At 37.2% G+C, this 20,238-nt stretch overlaps 1 protein-coding gene across 5 annotated transcripts in view; it reads left to right on the top strand.

Moving 5' to 3' along the window:
* Cep350 (centrosomal protein 350) overlaps positions 1-20,238 on the top strand; it is a 127,955-nt gene that overhangs the window by 30,508 nt on the left and 77,209 nt on the right. For all 5 annotated transcript variants that reach the window (XM_090340320.1, XM_090340321.1, XM_090340319.1 and 2 more), the window contains 5 exons: positions 2,375-2,991; positions 6,787-6,900; positions 12,030-12,143; positions 15,270-15,416; positions 18,414-19,072. In XM_090340320.1, coding sequence (XP_090196446.1) covers positions 2,375-2,991; positions 6,787-6,900; positions 12,030-12,143; positions 15,270-15,416; positions 18,414-19,072 — 1,651 coding nt within the window. The remainder of the gene's footprint in view (positions 1-2,374; positions 2,992-6,786; positions 6,901-12,029; positions 12,144-15,269; positions 15,417-18,413; positions 19,073-20,238) is intronic.

Here is a 20,238-nt window from a genome sequence, read left to right as displayed (position 1 = left end):
ACGTGATAATTTTAGTCTTAAATTGAACAGTGAATTGTTATTGTACTTAGTCCTAATCTCTGATAGCAGCAATAGAATAATTTCTCATCCTGTTCGACTCCAAACAGGCTCTCAAGGTTTCTGGGTTTGGATCCCACTAAAAGTCTAATGAAAGCTGTAGGAAATGTACATGTTCATGTATATTCAGTATAGAAATAATTACCACAGTATGTTGTACTCAATTCATGACTTTAAGAGTTTTCATGGATGGGCTGGGAATTTGGCCTAGTGGTTGAGTGCTTGCCTAGCATGCACGAAGAGCCGGGTTTGATTCCTCGGTACCCCATACATAGAAAAAAGCCAGAAGTGGTGCTGAGGCTCAAGTGGTAGAGCTCTAGCCTTGAGAAAGTCCAAGGACAGTGCTCAGGCCCTGAGCTCAAGCCCAAGACTGGCAAAAAAAAAAAGAGTTTTCATGGTATTTAGGGTTTATGTTTTGATGTGAACTATATTAGATCAGCTTAACAGTAGAACTGTACAGGTAAAGCACATACAAAATTTAAACATTTTTAGAAGATGCACACAAAAATATATTACTGAAGCTTTGTAATCTATTCTTTTTTTTATTTCTGCACTTCTCAGTTTGGATTAATCATGTGTCATTTGCTTAACAGCTGCTGTTTGAGACATTGCAGGTCCAAACTGTTAAGTCCTTTATGTATGTTTTGTATTTTTCCTTATTCATGTTCCTGTTATAGCTATGTTATTTTTATTAACTTGGCTTTTAATAATCTACTTCTTAAACAAATACCTTGTCAGAATGATGTGTCAATAAGATATGAAAGAATACTTTTGTAGGAGTTATTATGAACAGAGGATATAAACTATAATATGCACTTTGGCTCTGCCCAGTTTTCTTTGCTTACTCTTGAGTTTTTAAATATACTTTACGTGGTTTAAAGCTGTTAAGATGTACTCTGTGGTTAAGAGAGGTATAATTTACTGACCACATTTCTTTAATAGTCATTGTCTTTGCATTCTGTTTCTATCTCAATCTATTTGCTAATCTGGAATGTTATATAGATATTACATTTATGAAATGCCAGTATTTGAGAAAATTTTTCTATTACTTAAGATGTAATACAGAATACATTACAGCTTTTTTGTAACAGTAAATAAATACCAAAAGTCGCATTATGATTCTCTACTCTGTAGTTTATAAAGAATACTTTCCATACACCTTTTACATTTTTAAAAAATTTTTATAATATTCACATAGTTATTTGATTATTTGCCATTTGGTGGAAAGGCCCATTGAACATTGATTGAGCAATAATTATTACCCTTGATTAGTCATGCTTGCTTTTGTTTTTTTATTTTTGTTTTTTGTGTTTTTTTGAAATAAGGATATATTATTATTATTACTGTTGTTATTATTATTATTATTGTCCATTGTGGGGCTTGGACTCTGGGCTGGGCACTGTTCCTGAGTTGTTTAGCTCCAGGCTAGCTCTTTACCACTCTGAGCCACAGTGCTACTCCCAGCTCCTAGTGGTTAATTGGAGATGAGAATCTCGTGGACTTTCATGTCTGGGCTCACCTTAAACCATGATCCTCAGATCTCAGCCTCCTAAGTAGCTAGGATTACAAGCTTTTTTTTTCTTTTTCTTTTTTTTTTTTTTTTTGGCCAGTTTTGGGGCTTAAACTCAGGGCCTAAGCACTGTCCTTGAGCTTTGTCATGCCTAGAGTTTTACCACTTGAGCCACAGCAGCACTTTTTTTTTTTTAATGAGGTACTGAGGAATTGAACCTGGGTCTTTGTGCATGATAGGCAAGCACTCTACCACTAGGCCAAACTCCTAGCCAGGCTTTTGATTTTACTTTTTTTTTTTTAAATAAAAAACCAATTTATTTCTTAATTTGACAAATAAAACTCATGTATATTAATATAAAGTATCCTATAAAACAACAAAGTGTTTTGATACATGTATGCATTGTAGAACTGGTCAATCAAGCTGTTTATGTATTACTTTGCATTCTTTCTTATTTATTTATTTATTTATTTGTGGGTCATGGGGCTTGAACTCTGAGCCTGGGCACTGTCCTGAGCACTTCAGCTTAAGGTTATTGCCCACCCCTTGAGCCACAGCCCTACTTCCCTTTTTCTAGTGATTAATTGGAGATGAGAGTCTCAGGGACTTTAGTGCTCAGGCTGGCTTTGAACCATCATCCTCAGATCTCAGCCTCCTGAGCAGCTAGGATTATAGGAGTGAGCCACCGTGCCCAGCATTCTTATTTTTTTGTGGTGAAAAAAGTTCATCTATGCTTGTCAATAATATTTCAAGTGGGTAAAATATTGTTTTAACTATAGTCTGAAAGCTTTTTATTTTTTGTTACAGAGAAATCCATGGTACACCTTCCAACTTAAGTCCTAGCCATGTGGAGTCAAAGCATGTATATTGTATAGATGTTAACGAAGATAAGGTTGAGAGTGGTGACCAGATGTTATGCAATCGAGAACAGAACATACGTTGTGAATTTGAAAGCTCTCAATCATCTGTCATGAATGATACAATTGTTAGGTTTTTAAATGATCGCCCAGCAATTGATGCATTGCACAATTCTGAATGTTTAATTAAAATGGGAGTTCCTATGAGAACTGAGGATGAAATACCTAATAGAGCAAAAATAAATGAAAACAATTCAAAGCCTTTGGTGAGTCAGATGGACCTTGATGTTGATCCAAAAGTGTTTTGGTTAACAGACTCTTCTCCATCATCTACTAGTACTTGTAATTCCCAAAGATTAGACATTTTAAAGCGACGACAACATGATGCCAAGCTGGAAAAACTGAAGGAGCGGATCAGGAAACAGTGGGAACACTCAGAAGAAATAAATGGCCGGGGCCAGAATCCGGGTCATATTGATCATCCAGTAATGGTTGTTAATGTTGACAGCTCAGTGACAGCAAAAGTCAGAAAAGTGGCAATAGCACCACCTGCTCCAACATATAAAGGTTTGTAATTAGTTTTTGTATCTTTTTCATCTTCCTTTCTTTGTATTCTCCCTTTCTCTTAAAATGCATTTTAATAGATTAGATATCTTTAGAACAGGATGCATTGTAGTCATAACCTGATGAATGGAATTGTGACATCTTTGTACAACAACTTAAAAAAAATGTCAAGATAGGAAGTAGTGCTGTGGCCAAGACATAGTGTGGTAGCTTTTAGCTGAATTGCTCAGGGACAGTGTCTAAGGCCCAGAGTTCCAGCCCATGATTGACAGAAAAAAAAAAGTCAAGATGTTGCAAAAGAAGATTCCTAGATATATCACTGAATTTCTGGGATGGATCCAGAATTATAATTTTTTTTTTCTTCCCAATCCTAGGGCTTGAATTCAAGGCCTGGGCACTATCCCCGAGCTGCTTCTGCACAAGGCTGGTGCTCAACCACTTGTGGGTTTTCCTGGATATATAGTTTGGTATTAAAATTTTTACCTCCCTCACAAATTGTGCTCTTATTCTGCATGTTTTTATTTGTTTGCATATCTTTTTCTCTTTGATGTATATGCCAGTAAAAGTAAACAGCCTATGTTAGTTATCTTACTTTATTTCAGAGCCTAAGGTCGTGTCATAGATATAAGGAAGTACCTAGTAATTTTTGTTTTAAAATCTGTTTAGTCATTTGTATCAGCAGCAAAAAAATTGGACAAAAAAATGAAAACAAAGGAGTAGGGACAAAAAGAAATAGATGAATAGATATAGATGTTGAAATCCTCTATGCGTAACTTGTAGTGAAGTTACAAGTACAAAGAAAGTCTTCCTAGAGAAAAATATTTTGTAAAGTGGGAAAGGAAAAAAAAATCTGAAATCTAATGTGTTAGAAGCACTAAAGGGGACAAACCAGTGAAACAATTTGTATCATATGACTCTTTACAGTCAAAATGCAGGTGTGCAACACTGTTTATGTAGAATCTCAAAGAGACAAAAGAGCCTCTTCTAGCTCCTTTCAGCTGTGATGCCTTTACATAGTACATACTCAAATTCCCCAAATCAGCTGCTCAACCATATTCATATGGATAATAAAATGGCATGTATGGAGGTCATTCTCTCAATAACTTTACCCATATGGTGTCCATGGGACCAAGACCCAGGTACATTTTTCTTCGTACCTCTTGCTTATTCTCTCTGTCTGTGGTGTAAATATATATTGCTGAAAATATTTAAATGTCCTACAGATGCCTTTATGAATAACATTTTTTTTGAAAAGTGGAAGTATTTATGAAAGTCAAGCTAGACAGCAATGTAATTGTACAGTAGAATGTGATGTTGGAATTATCAGCATATATGACCTGAAGAAACAGAAGTTTTTGAAGTTCTGTGCTCAAAGTGATGAACAGAAAAATACAAAAACACTACCTAAAGCTAATGGTCAAGGTCTTGATTGTGTTTTGCGTCAGTAGCATAGAACACATACCAAAGAATGAATGATACACTAATCATGAAATGAAAAAAAGATCTGGGCTGGGAGTTTGGCCTAGTGGTAGAGTGCTTGCCTAGCATGCACTAAGACCCGGGTTCGATTCCTCAGTACCCTACATACATAGCAAAAAGCCGGAAGTGATGCTGAAGCTCAAGTGGTAGAGCTCTAGCCTTGAGAAAGTCCAAGGACAGTGCTCAGGCCCTGAGCTCAAGCCCAGGACTGGCAAAAAAAAAAAAAAAAAAAAAAAAAATCTATCAGTGAACTGAAAGTGAAGAGAACTATGAATATTCAAAGGCTGGTTTCAGAAATTTAAGAAAAGACCTAGTTTTGATTTTTTACAGATTTGTGGTGATAAAGCATCTGCTATTTACAGAACTATAGATAGTATCTAGTTTGTCAGAGTCATTGCTATTGAAAATCTGAGACTTGTAAGTCTATAATACTGATCAAATGTCACTGTTTTGGCATTATTGCCCCAGAAAGACTCTAACTACAACTGATGAGACAAACCACCACAGAAATTAAGGATGCAAAAGACAGAATAACTACTGGGATGTGTTAATGCAACAGGCATGTGTTCAGTGTGAACCTGCTGTGACTGGCAAAAGCTTGCATAGTTTCTATTATTACTATAACAAAAGGCATGGATAACTGAAAACATCTTTTCTGATTGATTTCACAAACATTTGTACTAGCAGCTTGTGCTCACTGCTAGGAAACTGGATTGTATGATGTCTACAAGATTTTGTTAGTCCTTGACAGCTGTTCAATTTCTCTTTCAGCTGAAACATTTAGAAAAATATTATTTATGGTATAAAAGGGTGTGTAGTTCAATGCTAAAGATCACATTAATAGCATGCAGTATGCCTGGGGTCTAATCTCTAGCACCACAGAAAAACCCAAACCTAAAAGCAGTTCCCCCTCCCCAAGTAACCCCAAATGATGTTTATGTATGCATAACATGGCATAATTAACATGACTGTTAATTAAACCATGTGAGCAGGATATCCTTAGATCAATGAGGAGAATAAAACACTCAAATAACATTCTAGGAGTCATCAGAGGTATGAGTTTAGAATGTTCTCAAAGTATAATATGAGGATACTTGCATGTTATTGCGACTGCTTGGCAATAGCAATGAATAGGGCTTAATATTGCATGTCTGACAATGCTCGGGTACTGAACACAGTGGTGTTAAGTGACAAAAAGACATCCAGTCTTTTTGGAGTCTATATCCGTAAGCTGGAGGAAGTGAATATTGAAGTTTTGCCATATTTTGTTGTCTAATTTTGAAATATCTAAAATGATTCTGAAACATGGTGATCATAATAATAGTGATGATGAAGATGTTTTGTTAACACAGCAGAAAAAATATGTAGTCCTGATAAACATGTGATGGGCTTATTGAAGGACTTAGAGCAATATGTATTCATAACTAGAAGAAATGTCAGTTTATAAAGCAGAGGCAAAAAATGATTTTTCACACAACTTGCTAATAAGGTAGGTGACTTTGGAAAAAAAAAAAACCCACAACATTCAGAAGAATGCTTCTTCATTCCTTGAGGATCTACTGCCTAAGCCTTTAACTGTTTCTGATGTTTCTTCTCACCTAAAGAAGGAGAATGTGATGGAAAGTAACTTGTCAGTCAGAATTCAGCTGTCTATAAACTGAAAGTTGGCATTTGCAGTTTCTGTTGTTTGAAGCAGCTAATGCAGGGATTTGAGTGAGGCTTCTATGCTGCAGTTACTCTAAAGACAAACTTTTTACTGTATTAATGACATACTTTTTTTTACTGTTAAGCATTCATGTACAAATAAATGTTAGAAAACAACTGCGATATGGTAGTATATAAATTAAATGCAAGAATGGATAGTGATGCTGAACAACTACAGATTTTTTGCAAGCATAGCTGAAGTAGTAACAATTGGATTTTTTGATGGTTCACTGTATACAAACTTTATTAAGTGTACAATATTAAAAATTATGTAAAAGTTCCATTCAGACTATGATGTCATTTATATGAAATATCCAGAATAGTCAGATCCATAAAGATAGAAAATGGATTGGGAGTTGCCAAGGTGTCATGTGAGGAGGGCTGATAATAGGTGCAAGTTTTCATCCTTCCCAGGGTAATGAGATACTTTACAATTAGATAATTAGAGTTGTACAACTTCAAACTTATATATACATACATATGTACGTATGTATAACCCACTGAGTTGTATATTAAATGAAATTTGTAGTATATTAATTACATTACTTAAAGCATAACAAGCAAAAGTTATAAAGTTATGTGTTGATAATGTTCTGTATTCTTGGCCTGTATTAGGTTTCAACCCTTCAGAGACCAAGATTCGCACACCTGATGGGAAAGTGTGGCAGGAGGCTGAATTTCAAAACCTAAGTAGAGAACTGTACCGAGACTTAGCACTTCACCTTGCAGGTGAGAATAGTGCTTTTTTTATTTTGTCCTACATTTTAATCTAATTAATAATCATTTTAGACATGGAAATGTTACCAAAGTGCTATCAAGTGTTAAAGATTTTTCTTTTTTCTAACAGCAGTCTATAAAATAGTAGTGATTTGAGTCCTGAGGCCATCTTAGCCCCTAGGCTCTGTTCCAGGGTTAAAATTGGCATGCAAGGTTGGTTAAACAGAAATGAGGCTATTTTTAAAGGAGACACTATTGGAATCAAGATTGCCTGGTTTGAAGGTTAACATCGGAGAGCCTAATTGAGGCAGAACAGATGAAAAAAAAATAAGCATTTGAGATGAAATGTGTAGAGAACTGGAAATAAGAGGAAACTATGGAAGATTGAAAGAGAAATAGGCATGTTATAGTAATAATGTTCCTACTCGTTTAACAGATTATCCAGTGTTATTGAACAAGATGCTAGGTGCTTAATTTTGTCATTTTTTTTTTTTGTATGCTGGTTCTGGAGCTCTAACTCAAGGTCTGGGTGCTTGCTACACTGATAGCCATTCCATGTCAGTTATTTTTATTTATTCAATACTGGGATTTGAATTCAGAGCCTCTTGCTTGCTATGTAACTGAGCCATGCCAGCAGTCCTTTTACTTTAGATTATTTCAGGTAGTTTCTCACACGTAGGCCCAGGGCTGATGTACTTTGATCTCTGCTTCCTGTATACATGGTCCATCAGAGTAGACCACCACACCTGACTTGTCTTGTTGAGATAAGGTCTCAACAAGACCAGGACTGGCCTCGAATCACAGTCTTCCCATCTTCACCCCCATGTGGCATGGATTAAATAGCTTGTGCTGATACATCTGTCTGGTCCCATATTAGTTAATCTAATCTTTCTATTGATTCAGACTCAAATATTTCCCTTCCCTATTTCTTCATACTTTATATCCAATATTGCTTGACATGTATTGATAATATAACCATGTTTACCTCCTCTGTAACTATTGAATATCTAAACCTAAGCCACAATCAATCTCTTGCCAGGATTATTGAAGTAATGATCATACTTAGCCTTTTTCGATTTTTCAAATGAGTTTTTATTTTCATCATAGCTGCCAGAGTAAGCTTTTTAAAGTTTAATTTAAATCATGTTACTCCTTTTGTTCAAAAGCTTCCAGAAGCTTAACATCTCACATTTAAGTAAGAACTGAGTCTTTTGTTTTTGTTTTAAAGTTCATCATAAATTTTAATCTGTATTACTTAAACACAAATGAGGATCTTACATTACAAAACAAAATTGAGTTTTGTGCATACTTCTGTGGAACAGGAGATTTCCCTCAGACTTGGCCTAGTCGTATTTTGTTTGCCTTCTGAAAATCACATTATGATAGCAAAACTATATAAATACATAGGCTGGTGCCAGTGATTCATGCCTGTAATCCTAGCGACTCAGGAGGCTGAGATCTCAGGGCTGCAGGTCATAGCCAGTTCAGTCAGGAAAGTCTGTGAGACTTTTACCTCCAATGAACCACCCCAAAGCCCAAAGTAGAAATGAAGCTCAAGTGGTAGAACACTAGCTTCAAGCTAAAAAAAAAAAAAAAATGAAGGGACAAGTTCCTAGGATCTGAGTTCAAGCCTAGGGGACACACACACACACACCTTCTTAAAATGTTTGTCACAGATGTGGTACAGTATTTACTAACTCAACATTACATACCAGGCATCAGTGGCTCACACCTGTAACTGTATCTGTCTAGGAGGCTGAGACTTGAAGGGTAGAGGTTCAGTTTTCAATCTTGGCAGAAAAGTCCTTGAGATTACATTTCTAATTAATCAGTAAAATCCCAGAATAGAGGTGTGGCTCATGTAGATGCCAGCCATGAATGAGTAAGCTGAGTAAGAGCACAAGGCCCTGAGTTCAAATCCTTATAAAGGCACAAAGAAAATATATTTTAAAAAAAATCACCACAGCCTGGTGTGGTGGCTCACACATGTAGTCCTAGCTACTTAGGAGGCTGAGATCTAAAAATAAAGGCTCAAAGCCAGCCTGGGCACAAAAGAACCTGACACTCTTATTTCCTATTAACCTCTAGAAAATAGGAAGTGGGGCTTGGCTCAAGGGTAGGGCGGTAGCCTTGAGCTGAAGAGCTCAGGGATAGTGCCCAGGCCAAGTTCAAGCTCCATGACCCGCAAAAAAAAAAAAAAAATCACACACTCACTGATCCACTGAATCCATTAATACATCACTTCATGTAAAATAAAATAAATACAAAACTCCATGAGTCCCATGAAATCGTAATTTCTTCCAGTGTAGTCAGGGCCAGGGGACACTAAAGGCATGTGTGGCATATACCATCTTGTCTGTCAACATAAGTATCCTAAGAAGAGCTGAAATTCTTTTCTTTCCATTCTTTCATTTTTTTTTTTTTTTTTGGTTGGTTGTTGGGCTCAAACTCTGGGCCTAGGTGCTTTCTCTGAGCTCTTGAAAGTTCAAGGCTAGCACTCTGCCACTTGAGTCACTAAGAGTCTCAGAGACTTTTGTGCCCAGGTTGGCTGATCTTCAGATCAGCCTCCTAAGTAGCTAGGATTGCAGATGTGAGCTTCCAGTGCCCAGCAAGAGCTGAAATTCTTATGGGTCTATAAACCTTGCCTAGTCTAATTCATTTATTCAAACATTTCCTACTATTCTCTGCCTACTTTGTCCCTTGCTGTTTCCTCACACTTAGTTTATTCCTGCTTTAGGGCCTTTTATTTACATTTCCCTTATAATGCAGAGCTCTACATGTCTTTTCAAATTATATAATATATATTGGTACATACAACTAAGGTTAAGGTTTTTTGGTGTTTTTGGTGGGTCATGGTGCTTGAACTCTGAGCCTGGGCGCACTGTCATCTCAAGGCTACTGCCTTACCCCTTGAGCCACAGCCCCATTTCCCCTTTTCTAGTGATTAATTGCAGATAAGAGTCTCATGTTCTTTAGTGCCTGGGCTGGATTTGAACTGTGATCTTCAGATCTCAGCCTCCTGAGTAGCTAGGGTTATAGGCATGAGCCACTGTATCTGGCAAGGTTAAGTTTTTGAATTTTTATGTATAGTCTGTATCTTCCCTCAGATTGGTATTAAAAAAATAGTGATTTTTTTTTTTTTTGACCAGTCCTGGGGCTTGAACTCAGGGCCTGGGCACTGTCCTTGGATACATTTTGCTTAAGGCTAGCACTTTCCCACTTGAGCCACAGCACCACTTCCGGCTTTTTCTGTGTGTGTGGTGCTGTGGAATAGAATCCAGGGCTTCGTGCATGCTAGGCAAGCATGTTACCACTAGACCACACTCCCGGCCAAAATGAGTAGTACTTTATATAAGAAATACCAACTTGAAATATACAAACCCCTATTTGAAGTACATGAAACACACAAATACCTATATGAAATACCAAATTTAATCATGAAACTGTTCTGTTAAGTATTTTAGATATTTTTTTTTTTTTTTTTTGCCAGTCCTGGGCTTGAACTCAGGGACTGAGCACTGTCTTTGGGTTTTCTCAAGGCTAGCACTCTTACCATTTGAGCCACAGTACCACTTCTGGCTTTTTTCTATGTATGTAGTACTGAGGAATTGAACCTTGGTCTTTGTGCTTGTTAGGCAAGCACTCTACCATTAGGCCAAACTCCCAGCCCCTGTTTTACATCATTTTTATGTAGAATTTTTACGTGAGTCAGGCACTGGTGGTTCATGCCTGTAATCTTAGCTATTCAGGTTTCTGAGATCTGAGAATCATGGTTCAAAACCAATCTGGGCAGACAAATCCTTGAGAATCTTATCTTCAACTAACCAGCAAAAACTAGAAGTGGAGATGTGGCCTAAAGGATGGAGCACTGGCCTTGAGCAAAAAAAGCTATGCAGAAGTGGGAGGCCTTGAATTCAAGCCCAAGTACCAACACACAAAAAAGGAAAAATTTAAATGAGACCGCAGACTATGAAGGCATTTGCTTTTGAAATTTCATATATTATTTTGGCTTTGAAAACATTATTATTGTAGCCATTTTCCATTTGTGAGAATGAGGTAAATTTCTTTCTTTCTTTTTTTTTTTTTTTGCCAGTCCTGGGCTTGAGGGGCCTGAGCACTGTCCTTGGACTTTCTCAAGGCTAGAGCTCTACCACTTGAGCCTCAGCACCACTTCCGGCTTTTTCTATATATGTGGTACCAAGGAATCGAACCAGGGTCTTTGTGCATGCTAGGCAAGCACTTTAACCACTAGGCCAAACTCCTGGCCTGAATGAGGTAAATTTCTAACAAGTCTTTTGATGGAAGAAAAACCAGACACTTGGCATCCAATAATGGAATAATGGAGTGGTAGTTATTAGATTTTTATTATAAAAAGAGTTGACATTGGTCATCGTAGCATAGCTCGTCATAGTAACAGTTTACTTTCAAAGTTTCTTTGTCCTTTCCTCAAACTTGTGTTTTATAGTCTAGAAGTATTCCATCTTGTCTAATGGGGATACTTCCAAGAACCCCAGAGGATGCCTGAAACTGGATAATACTGAACCCTATTTATTCTGTTGTTTTTTTTTTCTATACATATTAGTAATACTATTTAATTTATAAATTCAGTACAGTAAGAGGTTAACTATAGTGATTTACTATAGATTATAGCAATTTTTCAGCATGTAATTATTTTTTATTAAGTCAGCAACTTTCTCCTCCTTGGCATACTCAAATTGCCATCATTACTATCTTTGGATTCATTAAAATAAAGTTTGCTTGAACACAAGCTCTACAATACCCTCACTATAGACATAGTCTCATTACCAAGATAGCTACTGAATGAATAATCAGTAATAGGTAATACCCAGAATGGATATGCTCAATAAAGGGATGTCTTGCTCTGGTATGGATAGAGCTGGTTAATGAGAACTTTCATCATACTATTCAGAATGAAGTACAGTCTAATACTTGTAAATTGGTTATTTTTGGAATTTTCCATTTAATGTTTTGGACTACACTTGTACTTGGGTTACTGAAACTGTAGAAAGTGAAACTACTGATATGGGGGGAATATTATACTGATAATAGTTTTCCTACTAGGGGAGAATTGGAAAAGAGTGGGAAGCATAGTGACTGCTGTAAATGTTTTTGGTTTTCAGATGATATTTCTGTAAAAGAAAAACCTGCTGAAAAAAGTAGAGAGAAGAAAGTAGTCAAGCCAGTACGAAAAGTACAAAAGGTAACACAGTTATCAAGTCCAGAATGCAAAACAGGTTAGTTTTTCAATAGCACATTCATCCTGAAGTTATATATTTTGCAATGAAATTTATAAAGATACAGATATTTGTTTCTAAATGTTTTCATTATTTAGCACATAAGAAAATCTACAAATGTCATTATTGTGTGTGTGTGCTTTAAGTTATAACTGACAGAATAAGGCGTACTTACTTAGAGCTGCACAATTTGAAAGCTTTCATATGTATGTATATCTATAAAACTTTATTCATCTGTTTATAATTCTACCTCAGAGTTTTTTCTTTTCTTTTTTATCTTCTTGTTCATGGAGCTTGAACTTGGGCCCTGGGTGCTGTCCCTAAGCAGCACCATTTCTGGGTTTCTGGTGGTTAATTGGAGATAAGAGTCACAGACTTTCATGCCCCGGCTGTCTTTGAACTGTGATCCTTAGATCTCAGCCTCCTGAGTAGCTAGGATTATAGGCATGAACCACTGGTGCCCAGATTCCTCAAAGCTTTTTCCATCATTTTTTAAAAATACAATTTTATTGTTATTTTTAAGATGTTATATAATTTCATAAGTCAAGTAATGAGTACCTTTCTATTTTTGGACAATGTCACCCTTTCCTTTGCTTTCCCTCAGTTTTCCCCCTCCTATTCCTGCCTACAAGTTTACACATGTCATTTTCCACATTGTATATAGCATGATTGTATTTCCACATAGTGAATAGCGTGATTGCATTTGTTTACCCTTCCTCACTCCCTCTCTGTACTCCCCCTATATGTCCTCTAAAAGGACAAAAAAAAGCCTAAAGCAAAAACCTACAAAAAAAAAAAAAGGCCCAAGTTGCTGAGTGCAGTGGCTCACGCCTGTAATCCTAACTACTCAGGAGGCTGAGATCTGAGGATCAGGGTTCAAAGCACAAAAAGACCTGAAACTTTTTATCTCCAGTTAACCTCTAGAAAACTGAGAAGTGGGGTTTGGCTCAAGGGTAAGGTGGTAGCCTTAAGCTGGGACAAAGCCCAAGCCCAGCGGTAGGGCAGTACCCTTGAGCTGAAGAGCTCAGGGACAGTTTAAGATCCAGGACCCACAAAAAAAAAGCGCCCAAGTTACACCTTTGTGTAATTCCCCTAAAGGTATCCTCCTTTGGTCTGTTGGTGTGAATTCCTAGAGATCTATATAGGTTATCATGTTCAATTATATTTTAGATCTAACTTCTACATATAAGAAAAACATGATTTGTTCTAGGTCCATCCAGTTCCCTGCAAATGGCATAATTTTATTCTTTCTAATGGATGAGTAAAATTCCATTGTGTATATGTGCTACATTTTATCCACTCATCTGTTGTAGGGCATCTGGGATGTTTCCATAACTTGGCTATTGTAAATAGTTCAGCAATGAACATTGGTACCCAATTTCTTTACTGTGTCCTGAGATAATGATCTGAGTAGATGCCCAAAAGTGGTATGTCTGGATCATAGGGAAGTTCTGTTTAAATTTTTGGGGAACTACCAGACCATCTTCCAGAATGGTTGTAGTAATTCACATTCCCGTCAATATGCAGTATGTATGTATGTATGTATGTATGTATGTATGTATGTATGTATGTATTTATTTTGCCAGTCCTGGCTTGAACTCAGGCCTTAAATACTGTCCTTGGGCTTTCTCAAGGCTGGAGCTCTACTGCTTGAGCCATAGAACCACTTCGAGTTTTTTTTTCTTTTTCTTTTCTTTTCTTTTTGTGAGTTATGGGGGCTTGAACTTGGCCTGGCACTGTCCCTGAGCTCTTCTGCTCAAGGCTACTGCTCTACCCCCTGGGCCCTACCCCTGGGCCTAGGGTTGTCCTTGAGCTCTTCAGCTCAAGGCTACCACCCTATCCTTGCCCAAGCCCTTCTTCCCCTTTTTTCTAGAGGTTTTTAGTTGGAGATAAGAGTCTCAGGTTCTTTTGTGCCTGGGCTGGCTTTGAACCTTGATCCTCAGATCTCAGCCTCCTGAGTAGCTAGGATTACAGGTGTAAGCCACCGTGCCTGGCTTTCTGGCTTTTTCTACGTATGCAGTACCAAGGAATCGAATCTGAGTCTTTGTGCATGCTAGGCAAGCACTCTATCACTAGGCCATGCACCCAGCCTTGTAGTGGTTATTTTTGAGATAGGGTTTTACTTTTTGCTTAGGCAAACACCTGGATTCTGATCCAGGTATTTTTCACTTCCTATTGTAGCTGGGAAGACAGGCACATGCCTAACTTCCATTGAGTTGGAGCCCTATAGACTTTTCTTTTGGGCCTGGCTAATCTGGAACTTTTGTCTTCCTGATGATGGCCTGTTTTGTATCTAGGAAAATAGCATGTGCCGTGGTGTCCAGGTTCATAAGGAAGTCACTTGACCTCTCCAGACTGGACTAAACTATGATGCTCCTGATCTCAGCTTCCCACCTAGTTAGAATTATGAGTTAGTCACTGGTGCCCAGCTTACTTTTTTTTTTTTAAATAAAGTTTCTTACACATTGAGCAGTGGATTTAAAATCTAATTTTGGTAGATTTCATAAATATTTTGTGGTAAGATTAATAATGGTATAAAAATATTTCTAAAGTAAACAGTAGAGATTTATAATTAACCTTTATTTCAGTGAAACTGAGGTTTAAACTCATGGCCTCATACTTGTTAGGCAGGCATTCTGCCACTTGACCTCTAGCCCTTCTAGCGAAATCCCAATAATATAATCTCCTTCAAATGGGATTACTGTTAAGTGCTTGTTATGTGTTTCTTCAGATTGTTTTTTTGTGATTAAGTCATTCATTTGTTTAGAAAATGCATATTTTATCATGTACTGTGCAGGGTGTCGTATGGAAAATCAAACACTAACAATAATAAGTGTATTTTTGTTTTGTACTAAATATCATTGTTGAATTCAGGGACCTATTCTTTAAAGCTTCAGAAATCATTATGATTTGGTATTTAATTTTTGAAGCATTTGACATTGATACGTAGCAAATTCAAGATATAAACTAACAGTTATCTAATTTTAATGGCTTGGAGTTAAAAATATACTTACCTTTTGATTTTGGTGGGAAGTAAATGTAAATTATTACATCTATGTGATTGAGTAAATAGAATTTTTAAAGCTAAAATATGTTTCAGATTTCAATGCATTATATATGATTTAGGGAATAGTCATCTGATAAGTACTTCTTCTTGGCGAGATGGACAAAAACTAGTAAAGAAGATTCTGGGACCTGCACCGAGAATGGAGCAAAAAGAGCGAAGAACAGTATCAAGTGACAGAAGTGGAAGAGAAAAAACTAATAAATCTGGTGGGTAGCTTTAATTAAAATTTTTGTAAAAAAGTAATTAAAATTTGCTTCATGACTCCCAAATGTAATCCTAGCTTCTCAGGAGGCTGATATCTGTAGGATTGTGATTCAGTGCCAGTCTAGTCCTAAATGACTAGGATTCTTTATCTCCAAAATAATAGATACAGAATCTGGTAGAGATGTGACCCAAATGGTAAAGTATCAGTAAAGCAAGCATGTAGAAAAAGCATAATTTTACCATATACATGCACAGACAGCTGCGTGCATGTGCATACACACACACACACACACACACACACACACACACACACACACAAACACACACAGATTGTCATGTAAGAACTTAGGAAAGTACTAGTAAAAATGTTTTAGGATTTTTTTTTTCCCTTTTTCCTCCTCAAAAAGGAGGAAATTTGCTATTGAGCTTGTCTGGATAATCTTTATGCATATTAGTGATCATCTTTACTAAGAATTTGATTTTTTTTTATTTTTTATATTTTTGTCAATCCTGGGCTTGAGCTCAGGGCCTGAGCGCTGTCCTTGGACTTTCTCAAGGCTAGAGCTCTACCACCTGAGCCTCAGCACCACTTCCAGCTTTTTTTCTATGTATGTGGTACCAAGGAATTGAACCCAGGTCTTCATGCATGATAGGCAAGCACTACCACTAGTCCAAACTCCCGGCCCCACTGTCTTAATTTTGAGATTGCAAAAGAGATCTCATTTCATACCTGGGTATATGCCTGGACTGCGTTTTATAGGATATTAAAATATAAATTTGAACCAGGTACTAGTAGTTCACATCTGTAATCCCAGTATCAGGCGACTGAAATCTGAGATTTGTGGTTTGAAGCCAACGTAGGCAGTAAAGTCTAAATGATGAGATTCTTCAGTTAACCAGCAAAAAGCTGGAAGTAGAGCTATGGCTCAGGTGATGGAGGGTCAATTTTGAGAAGAAAAGCTAAGGAACAGCACCCATGCCTTGAGTCCATGATCCAGTAACAGCACTACAAAAAAAAAACCATTTTTTTTCCTATATCTTATGGTTCTAACCAAAAAGTTACTGATTTCTAAACAACTATATTTGAAGAAGGAAATATTAAAATTAACAAATATGCATATGGCATGAGATAGAAATAATAATGTTAAATTCATATCAATAATAAAATCTGTTATTTTAAAAGGTATATTAAAAGAAATCCAAAGAAACATGAATTTTTCTTTTCTTTTTCTCAGTCCTGGGGCTTGAACTCTGGGCCTGGTTGCTGTCCCTGAGCTCTTCACCTCAAGGCTACTGCCCTACCCCTTGAGCCACAGCATCACTTCTGGTTTTCTAGTGATTAATTGGAGATAAGAGGATAAGTCTCACAGACTTTAGTGCCTGGGCTGGCTTTGAACCGAGACCCTTAGATCTCAGCCTGCTGAGTAGCTAGGATTATAGGCGTGAGCCACTGTGCCCACCAAGAGTTTTTCAAAGGACTGAAATTCTTTTTGGGTGAGGGGTCAGTCATGGTGCTTGAACTCTGGGCCTGGACGTTGTCCCTGAGTTCCTTTTTTTTTCTTTTTTAAATTGTATTTTATTGTCAGGGTAATGTATAGAGGGGTTACAGTTACATTCGTCATGGAGTAGGAGCATTACTTCTCAAACATTGATACTCCTTGTCCCTGAGCTCTTTAGCTCAAGACTAGTGCTCTACCACTTGAGCCACAGCACTACTTATGATTTTCTGGTGGTTAGTTGGCGATAAGAGTAGACTTTCATGCCCAGGCTGATTTTGAACTGGGATTCTCAGATCTTAGCCTCCTGAGTAGCTAGTATTATGGGTGTAAGTCATTGGTACCTGGTCTGAGATTCCTTTTTTTTTTTTTTGCCAGTTCCAGGGCTTGAAATCAAGGACTGGGCACTGTCCTTGGACACTTTCTGCTCCAGGCTAGTGCTCTGCCACTTGAGCCCAGAGCATTACTTCCAGCCTTTTCTGATTATGTGGTACCAAGGAATTGAACCTTGGGCTTTGTGCATGTTAAGCGAGCATCTACCACTAAGATATGCTCCTGGCTCCTGAAATAATTTTATTGCTAATAAAAGGGAATTTTCCTTCCTTTTAGAGCATTCATTATTCTAGGATATGTGAATTTGTATATAAGATCAATTTAATTTTGCATATTACATGTTTTTTGGTTTTTTTTTGGTGGGTCATGGGGCTTGAACTCAGCCTTGGCCCGGTCCCTAAGCTCTTCAGCTCAAGGCTACCATTCTGCCCAGGGGTAGGCCACAGCACCACTTCCCTGTTTTGTAGAGGTTAATTGGAGATAAGAGTCTTTTGTGACTGGGCTGGCTTTGAACTTTGATCCTTAGATCTCAGCCTCCTAAATAGCTGGGATTACAGGTGTGAGCCACTGCACCTGGTTTATGTTTTTCCTTTCTTTTGTCTTTCTTTTTTTTGGTACTGGGAATCGAACCCAAGACATTGTACTTGCTAGGCAAACTCTTTGCCACTGAAGTACATTCCAACCCTACATGCTTGTCTTATAATTTAATTTTCTTTCTTTTCTGTTTTTTTTTCTTTTATTTTTTTTTTTGCCAATCCTAAGGCTTGAACTCAGTGCCTAGACACTATCCTTAAGGCTAGCATTCTATCACTTGAGCCACAGCACCACTTCTGGCTTTATCTGTATATGTAGTACTGAGGAAGTAAACCCAGGGCTTCTTGCATGCTAGGCAAGCACTTTACCACTAGGTCAAACTCCTGGTCCCCATCCCTTTTTCACAAAATTTAATTTAGTTTTATTGTCGGGATAATGTATAGAGGGGTTACAGTTACATTTGTCAGGCAGTAGGTGCATTACTTTTTGCATTTTATTTTTATATTTTATGTGCCTTTATTATAAGACATCTGAGCAAAAACATTTCATTTGATATTTAAGTTTTTTTATTGGTAAAATCAATTTTAAGAGTGAATAGAGAATTTTAATGTGTCACTAACAATTGATACATTACAGGGGCTCGTATTGGAAGAGCAGAATCTGATCCTAGATTGGATGTTTCACATAGAAATCTTCATCGAAGCTCAGAACGGTCAAGAAGTAGAGTTCGATCTGAAAATAATATAAAGAAATCAGCGCCATCTCTTCTCAACAGTAAGCAAGAGGATAATGTTGCCTTAAACAAGGACTTTTTGCCTGTTGAAATTCGTGGAATTCTTGATGACTTACAGCTGGATTCCACAGCTCAGACTGTGAAGCAAGAGACTGGAGAGATACAGAATCCAAAGTCATCCACATCTATACCAGCTCCTCGGAGTCATAGCCTAGTGAAAAGAAAACCTGACAAAATAACAGCTAATGAAGATCCTCCTGTTATTTCCAAAAAACGCCACTATGATACAGATGAGGTACGACAGTACATTGTTAGACAACAGGAGGAAAGGAAAAGGAAACAAAATGAAGAGAAGAAGGCTCAAAAGGAGGCTACTGAACAGAAAAACAAACGATTACAAGAGCTCTACCGGAAACAGAAAGAAGCCTTTACTAAAGCAAAAAATGTGCCTCCATCTGACCCATCAACAGCTAGGCGACTACAGGAAACTTACTCCAAATTACTAATAGAAAAGACTTTGCTGGAAGAGCCAGCTCATCAACATATTACACAGGAAGCACAGGTAAGAGTAGCAGAAACACAAAGGTCAGAAAAAAGTTATTTGCTGTACAGTATTATTTAAAAATTACGTACATCCTATCATTCAGATAAATGCTCATATAACATGGCCTTTTAAGAAGTTTATTACATATGAAGAATAATTTGGACAATATGATGGCAAAAAGAGATGAAGAGTGGGCTGGGAGTTTGGCCTAGTGATTAAAGTGCTTGCCTAGCATGCATGAAGACCCAGGTTCGATTCCTTGGTACCACATACATAGAAAAAAGCTGGAAATGGTGCTGAGGCTCAAGTGGTAGAGCTCTAGCCTTGAGAAAGTCCAAGGACAGTGCTCAGGCCCTAAGCTCAAGCCCAGGACTGGCAAAAATAAAAAGAAAAAAGAGATGAAGAGTATCTAGCATTCATTGCTATTGCTACTAATGTCTTTTATTCTTCTGTTGCGATTATATTCCTGCCTAATTATTATTGTAGTACTCAGCAAATACTTAGCCTATAATATATAAACTAGATTATGTTAATGAAATATTTAGTTTTGTATATTTGTCAAAATTAGGAAATATTTAGTTTGATGTGCTAGTGTTGTTAGGAGAGTAACTGAATTTACATGAGGTATTCCATACTGTTTTAAAGGCTTTGTTTAGGACCAGGAGTTTGGCCTAGTGGTTAAAGTGCTTGCCTAGCATGCATGAAGACCCGGGTTCAATTCCTCGGTACCACATATAGAAAAAAGCCGGAAGTGGTGCTGAGGCTCAAGTGGTAGAGCTCTAGCCTTGAGAAAGTCCAAGGACAGTGCTCAGGCCCTGAGCTCAAGCCCAGGACTGGCAAAAAAAAAAAAAAAAAAAAAATAAATAAATAAAGGCTTTGTTTACTATGATTAAGATTTAGTAAATTATAACACTGGGAAGATTAGGCATACTACAGTTTTACTTACCATGAAAAAAAAAACTAGGCTAAAAAGGATATTTATCCTCATTATGTAGTTATTTTTAGTTTATATTTGCTGTTAATAGTTGTTTGTTGTTGTTGTTGTTATTTTTGTCTTTTTTTTTTTTTTTTTTGAACTCAAGGCCTGGGCATTTTCCTTGTCAAATGGCAAGGACAACACCCCCATTTCCAGCCTTTTCTTTCTTTTTCTTCTTTCTTTCTTTTCTTTTTTTGTGGGTCATAGG

Source organism: Megascapheus bottae, chromosome 10 (genome assembly GCF_031878675.1).
Source record: "Megascapheus bottae isolate mThoBot1 chromosome 10, mThoBot2.hap1, whole genome shotgun sequence".
In the NCBI taxonomy this organism is placed as follows: domain Eukaryota; kingdom Metazoa; phylum Chordata; class Mammalia; order Rodentia; family Geomyidae; genus Megascapheus; species Megascapheus bottae.
Note: the sequence above shows the minus strand (reverse complement) of the source record. Positions and strands in the feature narration are given on the sequence as shown.